Genomic DNA, 12,108 nt, shown 5'->3' with positions numbered 1-12,108 from the left:
GGGTACAACAATACAGCAAAAATGCACATTAAGACATGAGGGGATGGGAAATTAATTCAGTAAAATGTCCTTCAAAATGAAGATATGCATCATATCTGGTGCATGTATGTGTTATGTTTTGGTATTTGAATCATCTTCCAAACATATGTGGTGTAGGTGTTAATATTCACGGGGAAGAACATAATCATGATACTGGAATTGGAATAAGACATACTTCCTACTTCCAAATGATGATTATTATTGGACTGCTGTTTCATGTCAAAAGTGGCCGATTGGTCACTTAGTGACAATCAAAAATGTCTTTTCTCCCAAGTCAAGATTGTAAAGATAACTTAAAGAGAGAAACCCCCCCCCCATGAAACCAGTAGATTTATAATTTATGTAAACTCCTCACAATGTCCACAAATGGAGACATAAGTGGTGAAAGATGGACGTGTACACTTGTGAGGATTACCGTGAATATGGTAGTGAACATGCTGTTGATGAGATCTAGAGGTTGATTCTCCTGCTACTCCTTGTGGTGGTAGTGGTGATGATTATGATTACAATGATGATGATGGTGATGATGATAATGATGGTGGTGGTAGTGGTGATGGTGGTGATTGTGATGACGATGGTGATGTCGATGGTGATGATGGTGGTGATGATGATTATGGTGATGGTGATGGTGGTGGTGGTGATGTTAACTGTGGTGCATGTTATCAATACAATGTACTAGGATGAATGAAAGTAATTGTTAGTAAACTTCTCACAACCTGCATGGTCAGGAAAAGAGAACAACAACAACAACAACAACAACAAAAAGACAGCAGAAAGTTTCTAAAAGATGGGGTAGTGTACATCTAGTAATTGACTCTTCATCAGTGGTCTGACATAAAATATCTTCATCCAATATTTCCTGAAGGAAATGGTCAAGAAATGTGTTACAAAGTACAACACAAGGACAAATTGTTCAGCAGCACATTTCTCTACCACAGCACACACTCGAAGTACTCTGCTTGCATTATTTTGGTAAAATCATGTTTTTCCGAGATAGCAATTTGCTTTCTCTCATACAAATTCTAATTTGTGGAGAAGAAGCAGCATCAAGTGTGAAGAGTAATTTCAAACCATGTTTCAGATGACTAATTAAAAGAGCAAATTAATCAGATGAATGAAAAACTTCAAACATGAATTACACGTTTTTACCAAATAGTAACATTGGTTACAGAAGCATATATTTTCTGCCTTTGTAGATATTATCGGTTTGTGCAAAACTATACGATAAACATGTTTCATCAACAATTCAGCAACTACAACGTTTGTCCTTGTTACAGTAATCATTACTGGGTTATTGCAATGAGACAATAAATAATGATACAATAAAACACATTTTCTACTTAAATTCATGTATGAAAAAAAAAGAGAAATTTAATAAAGGTTTGTGTCTATTCCATGGGAGTTGTGTGAGTCCATGACACCATCACCTCTTCTAATTAGCACAGTGGTCACTGCTAGGAATGCTCAGGGTCTGCATAAAAAGATGCATAACTCATTTCAGGTCTGAAGCAACTGTGGTAATTATCTTTTGGGATTTTATTCTGTTCATAGAAGTCAACTTGAAAATGGTATGGAATTGCACTTTAACCTTTGACTGAATTGTCTGAAATGTTTTTTTTTTTTTTTTTTTAAGGAAAGAAATTACTGTAAAACTAGGAATTTTCGCGTGCATTTAAATTTCGCGAATTTCGCGAGCGCCAAGATTCGCGAAATTAAAATGCACGCAAAAGTTCTTGTCTACACTATATGCATTGAATGCCGGTGGCAGTTCACGAAAATTTCATGCCGCAAAAAAGGCCGTCGGCTCCAATTCGCGAAAAATTCATGCCGCGAATATATCATGTTTTACAGTAAGTGTCTGACTTTGCTACAGATGATGATATTTAAAATATTGCATTTTGTCATAAAGTGCCAGATTGAAAGGGTGATCAAACACCTTCTCCCCCCCCCCCCTAAACATAATAAGTCATTTGAGTCCATGTTTTGTGTTGTACATGTGCTGAAATGATTTTATTAACTCTGATTGGTGTGAAATAAATTATAATTTATTTCACACCAAGGGTTTCAGTCTATTGGTATCCTTAGTCAATTAAGCAAAATAACAACAACAAACGTCCCCTTTCTCCCTACGATATCCTTGAATGGCTAAAACGTATTTCTTGGAAGATTTGTTTACCTAATTTGCATATTATGCAATAGATATGACCTTCCACCGGTGACCCCCGGTGCACTGTCGAAAGCCTTACTTGCTTACGTCATTTTTTCCAAAAGGGTATGATATCAGGTGAACACGTATAATGTTTAGAATAAGTTTTGTTTTATTTGAAAGTCATCATGTAAAATATCAAATCGACGTCAAGCCTGCGTATAAATTTCTATGGTGGTCTTATATGAAATTTGTAAGACAAACTTCTGTATTTTCTGCTATTTCAAAAGCGTCAATTATGATGTTAGTTTAGCAATTTCTAGCGACAGTGGATTATTTCCCCCGCAACAAATGGAATCGTCCAGTTCTGTCATTGTTTTGGTTCGTTCGGCAAACTTCGGTTCTGCTTGCGAGTTACTGAGGGCGGCCTGTTGTGCAGTAATCAGCTGTGTTTTCATTGACAAAAATTACCCAGAAATAGGATTTTGCAAGATGTCGTCGCCTCCACCGAATAAGAAGCGAATAGATGCAGATGTTATCAAGTTGTATCCTTTTTGATCAAAATATTTTGTGTTTATTTGCACGACATTTCGTGAGATCTCGTCTCCTGCTCACGCAAGCAACGTAAGCACTGAACTGCCATTGGTTTCCGTAAATTTGTTGTACACGTATGGCAGACGTATTACAGGCGAGTTGAGTTCGTATGCAGCTATTATCAAATTAGCAGCACGATTGTTGTCCACTTTGACGAGTGATTACTCAGCAACTTTACAGTGTCGAGCCATATATTGAGAAGGTTATAATGCTCAGCATTCATAATTATATGCACAATCCAAACTTACATTTTTGCTACTCCCTTTTGTCAATGCAAGGGCATTCAAAAGTGGCTGTAGCCTGAAGCCAGTTACACTTACACAGTTATTAACATTGCATGCAACTTCTATGGCTTGCATTTATCATTCGTAAAATCTTCTATAAATTGTGAGAGATACATGCAAGGAAGGAGAACAGAAAACTAAGGAATCATTGCCAACCAATGTTTTCCTGCTTCTAATTTTAGATGTGCTCTTCTTCAAGTAGTAGAAAACTATGTGATGTAGCCCGACCAGACGCTGTTACGCTATGCGAAAACAGCGTCTGACGAGTGCGGCATGCAGCCTCAAAGTGAGGAACCTCAACACAACTACAAAACTTAGGAAAATGTATACTTTTCTCCTTTAAACAGAATACTTTACTCACGTTAAATGCATGTTTCTATTACAGAAGAATAGTTCGCCACACTGGGTCCATGGAGACCACTTGCGATAAGTCCGTGGAACAAATAAATGACACTTTCTGGCGCAATTCCTGACCGTCGGTACGTCGCGACGTACCATGTACAGCGACTGGGCTGTGTATAGTTAGGCCTGGCGTGAAAGATTGTGTACCGTGCAGCCGTGTGGACATGCTGGATATGATGATCAATTTCGGTAAGTTTCATTGCGTACATTTGAATACTGATAGCATCAGATGTAGAGTAAATATTGAAAAGTATACTCGTTGAGTTTGAGGTGACAAACTGTATGTTAAGTATCAAAATTCAAAGCTATCGTAATACGATTACGTCGCTCTCCTAGTGGTTGGTCGCGCGCGTACAGCCCTGTCGCGACGTACCATGTACAGCGACTGGGCTGTGTATAGTTATATGTGATGATGAAATGTGTGGTGTTGACATTTCTTTGCCTTCTTTGATACATATAATTAGTACGCTCAGTTCATTCTGCTTTAGCATTGATGAAATGTGCTTGTTTCAGAGCCAAGCATAAAAGAAGTTGATATCAAGTTATCTCGTCATCGTAGTTTTTAGGATGTCCCCTGCCACACTTGGCTGTAAACAGGCCCATGGCCATGCTCCACTACATACGCCTCTCACACTGCTACCGTCATGAGCGATGACGTCGTGTCTGGCTCAGCACACTGCATGCACCATGCCATTTATCCCTATCATAGCAGACGATGACAAGCTAGTATTGGTTGATGCTCAGCTTGCTATCGCTTTCAACTATGAAAGGTTTTCCCTTGTTGGTCGGTTGTTCTCCCACAATGCCTTTTGAAAATGACATCATTGCTTTCTTCCATTCATAAGCTTTACATTGATACCAAATACTCCTCTGTGGTTTTTTTTGGAAAATGACATAAATTTTCCTTGTAATTTCACCCTCTCTTATGGAATTTTTCGGCAATTTGTGCCAGGAACATGTCGTCAAAGGAGTAGTGTTGGTCATATATTTATCTTCTTTTTTTTTTTAAATCTCGAGCGATTTGTCTGTGTTTTGATACTGCTTTTAACTTGTGCGAGTATGTGCAATGTATGTGCGAGGATGTTTGAAGTACATGGATCTATGTTCAAAGTGTGAGATTCCGTAGCGAGTGACCTACCCCATACTTCTGCGTTACGCAGCGAGGCTTTGAGGGTACATACAAACGGGTTACGAGAGCGAGCTAGCGTGCAGTAACTACACGCGCTGTGCTGGCAGGAAGACGAGCAAGACACACGGCCAATGCAGTGCCGTGGCTCAGCCAATCAGCAAGGAGGTAAGACCTGGCAAGCACATAGCGGAATGGAGAGAGCCCGAGAGAGTAGAGACTAAGACATTTTTAGCTCTCGCCTTGCTGCTATCACACGGCCGATAGTCGAGATATATCGATATTTTATACTCATTCGGGAGTGAGTAGTGGAGCGGAGGGCATTCTCAGTGGTTTCTGGGGCGATAAATTCATTTTTTGTGGGGGGGGGGGTGTTGGACGCAAACCCATTGATATTCCATTAGTAGTTACAACTGTACCACAACAGTTTCCCTTCTAGTCTTTTTGTAGCATCCAATACATGCAATGATAACATGGCCCTCTTACGAAGAGGACCGTAGATAAGGAGGACCATAACTAATCTGTGCATGCATGAAATCTAATGACTTGCCTTCCCCTTGATTTTTGATGGCCTTTGTTGGAATTAGTGTTCTGCACAGTAGCAATGAAAAATGCTGTACACACAACATTCCTTGGATCACAGTAATAAGGTTAGCGATAAGCACTTACAGGATATTTTTATATTTCAAACCTTCATCATATTTGATGACCATGTCTGTTCGTCAGAACTGCCACTATTGCTCAATCCTGACAAAATCAGCAATTTACATGGGCTGTCAAAATTTTATGCATACTTCGTCTTAATTTACATTCATGCATATTGTACACAGACTGAAAAGCAGATACTATTACTGTAAAACAAGGAATTTTATGCATTTTAATTTCGCGAATTTTGCGAGTGGCATTATCTGCAAAATTAAGATGCACACAAAAGTTCTTGCCTACACAATATGCATTGGATGCTAGTGGCAGGTCCGGAAATTTCATGATTAAAAAAAGGCCGTCGGCTCCATTTTGTGAAATTTTCATGCTGCGAATATATTGTGTTTTACAGTACTTACATGACAAACAAAAGGAATAAACACATTCTTTTGCACTGACCCTTGACATAGCAAGTTGTGTACATCCATTACAAGCATGCTGCTTCTGTCATCCGCTGTTTGTGGAATACTGTCACTTTCATGTGTGAAATTTAGATACAAAATTTACACATACATTAACAATCTGTTATGAATGAGAGATGAATTTGCACTTACCGTGCATCATTACCTCAGCCAAGGAAGTAATTTTTTCCCAGCATTGGTTTGTTTGTTTGCCTGCGTGCAAAATAACTCAAAAAGTTGTGAGCGGATTTGAATGAAACTTGCAGGAAAAGTTGATAATGACACAGGAATGAATGATTAAACTTTGGCAGTGATCCAGGAATTTTTATGAATTTTTGAAGGAATTTTTTAATGTTTTGGCCAATGGGGTCAATGAACTTGGGATTTCAAGCTGCACATATTTGAGGTTTGCATGTACTCTGCTCGAGGCACCATGCAGCATGCAAGAAGCTAATGAAGTACTAGATAAACACAAGGCTTCTTTATCAAAAAGTTGGATGAACACCTATACAAATCTTGAGATTTGGATCACAATCATATTATCAGGCAATTTTGTATGTGTGAATGCAGCTATAGGGAAATTATGCAATTTTCAGCATGCATGTATGGGTGGAAATGAGCTGCTACTCCTAGGCAGAGGTCTGTGCTCTCAGAGTGCTTTTCTAGTTAGTAATACTGTAAAAAGCGGTTATTTTCGCGTGAGTAATTTTTCACGCTCGGATGGGTAAGTCAAGTTTCGCTTCAGCTTGTTTTTAATTCCGTGAAATTAAGACATCGACCACAGAAACATATGGCATACAAAAGTATTCGCGTGTTTTTATTTTCACGCTAGCTTGTGGTTGTGCCAAATGCACAAAAATGTCAACACCACGAAAATTTCCACTTTTACAGTACTACAGGTGCGAAGAGTTCACACATCCCTATGCTTGAACTTCAGCATATTTAACAGAGTATCTAGTGTATGTTTGTACTTACAGGTTTGTATGCAGTGTGTTGGTTTTACATGTATGTTCTCTGCATCTTTGTGGTGACACCGGCATGTATTCCACAGCATGCTTCACCAGGATGGGAGTGTACATTGTAGGTGACGGCTACTGCCTAAAAACCAGTGGTCTTTGGTTATTGGCAAAATCGGGCAGTGGAAATTATTCTCCTTCTCCTGATCTTTCTTGTTCTTTCCTGTCTTTTCCTCTTCCCTTCTCACCCCTACCCCAACCCTGGTATTCCTCCTTCTCCTCTCCTCTCTTTCTTCAAAGTGTAAAATGATGCAACAAGATGGTAGGGCCTACATCATCTAGACACTCCCCAAATTGTATCCTTTTCATGAAGCCACCATGGAGTTGCTCTATGCTGCCAGTCGAAGAAGTTGCCATACCAAGCTTAGATGTAAATGAAGTTTTCAATATTTATGACTAACAGTTGTATAACCAGTGGATAATGCAGTAGGAACGCTGCTTTATTAATAAATTACAATAGGCCTATTTGTGACTAAGGATGAAATTATTTTGGGGCTTAGTATTTCACTTATGAACATTGGATTTAGGGAGGCACTAGGGATGCTACATTGTACCTAGAGCTTTTATATAAATCCCCTCTTTGAAATCAATTGTGTTACAAGAATGCCATCAGCAAACTATAAATAAAATGCAACACAATACAATACAATACATGCCATACTCTTTCTCTGCATACGGTATTGTCCAAACAAAACTAAAAGCAAAAGCATGTGACACACACACAGTTCATTCAATACAAACCTCTACCCCTCTACATCAGAAGAGCTGAATAAAGAGTGATTTTATGACTCTTTGCTTTCAGATCAAGACTTGTGTCTGCAGTTGAAACAAAGCTAGGGGGAAAAACAAAAAGAACTAAAGAGAGTGGAGATCCCCCTCTGTGGTCAAAGTGTAATAAATGCAGTGTAATAAGTACAGTGCATTACTATACATGTATTACCAAATTTTATATTTGGCATCCTTACTGTTCAGAAGTAGTAGTGGTCATAACTGTGCAGTTTCAAGTAGTCGCAGAGTATATCGAGCATGCCTGTTAGTGCAGAAATAATGGTATTATATGGCAATGTATGGGATACCAACTGAATATTGGCTCTAACAAGTGCAATAATCCTTGGCATTTCATGAAATATGGCCATTCAATATAATCATTATTATCCACAAACATTTGCAGTATCTACAGAGGGCATTAATTGTTAAAAAAAAAAATACTACTTTTATTAGAATTTGAAGTAGACTCTGTACTAAAACAAGAGTGACTTGGAACTGTAGCAAGAGTTCATTCACTTAGCAAATGTTCGTACACTCCAGCCTATGAACAACAGGCAAGATAAAATAAGGTGTACAATAGTATACAAATAGTGAATGGTCACGAGTGCAATGGTACGAGATTTTGCACGAGGTGAAAGATAGAGGCGCTCTATTCAACGAGACGAAGCCGAGTTGAATAGTGCGCCTCATCTTTTACCGAGTGCGAAATCTCGTTCCATTGCACGAGTAAAGACCATACACTATTTGTTTTATACAACGTCTAAGTAGATCTTTGTTATTTGGTTGGAGGAGTGTTGGGTAGGTCTGAGTAGGCCGAGAAGTCTATATTATACAAATGATGCACAGGATAGAGTGTGTTAGTGAAGGTGCGGCCGCTGTCAATACTCGAGAGTGCGCCGCACCTTAACTAACGCCACGAAATAATCCTGTGCATCATTTGTTTGATAAAATGTGTCGAAAACTAACAGCATTATTCACGTACCTTTGTGGGTCAATACCAGTCAGCTACATGTACAGTGTAGCACTCGCTCAAAAGTCAAGATGTCCAAAGATGTTCGTCCGAAACATTTACGCACGTCGCACTCGGAAATCCCGCACATAAGTACTGTACGTACGTATAAGAGTATACGTACGCCACGTGTTATGCACAAGAAAGGCCGCCGGCTGTTGTGGCAGCCCGCGGCCCGAACTAGAAGTTGTTTACAGGATTGACAGCGCGTATAGTAGCGTGTGACGCACTTGTAACAACTGATTGAGTGCGCACTGCTAGTGTAAACATTGTGACGTACAGCTGCACGTCAGGCCAGGGAGGTGGAAGAGAGACTCTTCTTAGTGCATTTACTAAGAAATTAATGCACGCACACGTGACTCATTTCAGCGCTTCCAATTGGCTACATTCTTGAACCCATTTTATAAATTATGTATGAAAAATATAGCGATACTTACATGTGGATCCACTGCGATTCTCTTTCTGGCTTGTGCAGTCAGTGTAGATACAGGTCACAGCTAGCGCTCATACACGGACACTAGCACTACGTAGGCCTTCTACATACACGCATGCATGTACGGCACACATGCACTACTGCGCTAGCTGCATGCAATCCTCAATATGCATTACACAGTACATGCAGTACCGTACAATTTCTCGAACCTTGGAATAGAACGAAAAAATCGAACCAAGTTGCACGCAAAAATAGAACCAAAATTGCACGGCGCGTTGAATGGAGTACTTATTGAATATCACGTCACCAACAATCCTCCAATCAAATTACAAGGATCTACTTGGACGTTGTATAATATTCCACAGCTACTGTGCTAAGTAGCCTATGGGAGATTAATACATTAGCCTATGTGTTTCAGTGAATATGCTCTGATATTGCACATGACGATCAAGCAGACAAAAATGTCTGTTTTTAATGCATTGCTAGAAATGCCTTATTATATACATTTGCGGACTGCATAAAAAACCTGTGTCTGATAAAATTATGATAAAAGTCTTGATGACTATAAAACAGTTCTGCCTTCAAGCAAGCACTCACTTCTCTTATCTGCAAAGCACTAGACAGTAGATGACTTTTAACCTTTAATGCTTCTTTGCCTTTTCATAACAAAACATCGAAAAGCAAAAGCCTCCTATGGCATGATCCAAATCACCTCCTAGAGGTAGTCACAGGCCTCGTGCATTGATAGCACTTTATTCAAAATTCTCTTCAATGTGTTCCACCGTATTCTGTTCACCCCATAGCGTATATTCAAAAGTGTTTTCTGTTCACCTGAATTTTGCAGTGTGTTAAAGGGCTGTCAGAGGGATCCGATTTTGTAGGCCAGTATTCTCAAGAGTATCGCAGATACACGCTTTGTAGTAACCAACACAGTGATGAACAATGAATGCAAGCATGTTATTATCCTTTCTCTCTCTCTCTCTATTTTTCAACATTCATTACCCACTCACTAATCCATGAGTAATGTTTCATACATGGTATATCTTTTCAATTTGTTTATCTTGATCATGTTGTTGTTAAGACAGGAATATGTTGAGACTTCTTGCTTTTCTTTACATTTGAAGAACAAAAGAAAGACAAATGTGGCCCATGCTGGTACCAAGTCATTTGTTTCAAGGTGGCTAGGCATACCCTCCATGGCAGCACTTTCCTAAACTAGGATTTCCATAAACTCACACATATACACTCTATTTGATCAGCAAGTTTAGTGAAACAGAGCAATTATAGTATCAGAGAAAGAGGAATACAGTTTGATCTGTCTGTAAAAGGAAAAACAGGAGAGGAAAAGTAAAGGAAAGACTGCAGGCTCTATCTTTCATCTGTGGTAACAATATTGTACCTTTTCTATCCATTTCTTGGACAAGATTCTCTTTTCCGCAACATGATCAACTAAAAACAGAGCAGGGAGTCTAGGGAGTTGTGCTATTAAATGTCAATGCTTTATGAATTATTGAGAGGGAAGAAAGAGAAATAAAGAATGAGCTTATTTGGATTCTCAATGAATGTTGAATGATTGTTGTCAGAACATGTCTCAACTCATCAATAAATGCACACTGCAGGAAAATCAGGCATACTAAGTGACATATGAATGGCAAACTCCACAGAGTAGTACAACAATTCTATGTTTGGTAGCATTAGTACTGTTTCATATTAGCATGTAGCACAAGACATGGGCATCCATCCTCTATTATGTGGTCTTACACGTAAAGGTGTAACATTGCTACTGTTGTGTGTATGTTTTCCTCATGTTCGCCTTGGCCACGTATACCTCACATTATACATCCATTGATTCTGCTTCTTGGAAACCAGTATCATTTTCTCTGTTCTCTATTTAGATCACATGCTCTACTTGCAAACATGTGTGTTATTTATATCCTTTCTCAGTCACGTGCACTCACAATGTGGAATTACAAGCAAAGTTTGCCAAGTTGACATAAAGAATCTGCATGTGACACACCCCCCACAATAACAAAACTACCCCAAGCAAAAAAAGACTGCAATGCACTGCATGTATACACATAATGATGATTTGTGAATCTTCTGTCTGACATACATTTTGTGAGAAAAGGCAACACAAACCAACGACACAAGTTTAGTGTAGTAGGTGTCTCTACTGTTAATGTAGAGATCTTGTTCTTTGTTTCTCATTCTCAGTTTTTTTTTTTCCTTACTGCTGTACTCTAGCTTTCATGTGAACTGTTTTTAACAGTATTTCACACGTTGTGCAATGGACTCAATTAAAGCACTGAAAAGCAAGTGCATAACCATCGATTGCTCTTTTTTACTGTCCTGCACATTGTATACAGAGAAAGTTCTTGTGTGTAATAGTGGGATAAATCATTTTAATATACTGCAAAACCAGAAATTTTCGTGTGCGTTTTGATTTTGAACATTTCGTGAGAGCCAAGGTTTGTGAAATTAAATGCTCTCGAAAGTTCTTGGCTACACTATACCATGCTTTGAATGCCAGTGGCAATTTGCGAAAAATTTCATGCCACGCCACCAAATTTCCAGAAAGGCTAGGTTATGGTGGTTGATAAGGTATCTAAAACTCAAAATGAACTTTCTGAATTTCCTCCTATTTTGAGCCTCCAAAATTTTATATTCAAAGATTTTAGTGGCCTGAACGAGCTCCAGAGGATTAAGTTAGTGTTGAGCCCTGACCATATTTGCTATCTAGGCTAGTGTGATTACTGTAAAACCAGAAATGTTCGAATGTATAACATTTTGATTTCTTTAATTTTGCTGATTTTGCGAGAGTCAAGATTCGCAAAATTAGAATGCATGCAAAAGTTCTTGTCTACACTATATGTTGTTTTAAAGAACGAAAGGAGAGAGAGAGAGAAAATGGGGCCCTATACAAATAATTTGCCCCATACACGATATGCTTGAATGGCAGTGGCAAGTTTCAAATATTTCCTGCCACCGAAAGAAAGTAGTAGTGGTCTAGTAGTCTATTTGCGTGGCTTCAGGCCCCATGATGATTTGTATGGCCTGCAGAAAGAAATTATTGAATTGTAGAGACTGATTTAAGTGTATTGTTGAAAGTCTGGGATTTCTTTCTACTAACCATGCAGTTGCACAACTAGTTCATCATATGAAACTGATGGAAAAATGATGACTGTACT

The 12,108-nt window shown here is 38.9% G+C and overlaps 1 protein-coding gene across 1 annotated transcript in view; it reads left to right on the top strand.

Annotated features, from left to right (window-relative positions):
- The first annotated feature begins 2,536 nt into the window (after positions 1 to 2,536).
- The window catches only part of LOC140246318 (ubiquitin-conjugating enzyme E2 H-like), a 46,219-nt gene continuing 36,647 nt past the window's right edge, over positions 2,537 to 12,108 (top strand). The window contains exon 1 of the mRNA XM_072325790.1: positions 2,537 to 2,730. Coding sequence (XP_072181891.1) covers positions 2,537 to 2,730 — 194 coding nt within the window. The remainder of the gene's footprint in view (positions 2,731 to 12,108) is intronic.

The sequence above is a fragment of the Diadema setosum genome, chromosome 2 (genome assembly GCF_964275005.1).
Source record: "Diadema setosum chromosome 2, eeDiaSeto1, whole genome shotgun sequence".
Taxonomy (NCBI): domain Eukaryota; kingdom Metazoa; phylum Echinodermata; class Echinoidea; order Diadematoida; family Diadematidae; genus Diadema; species Diadema setosum.
Note: the sequence above shows the minus strand (reverse complement) of the source record. Positions and strands in the feature narration are given on the sequence as shown.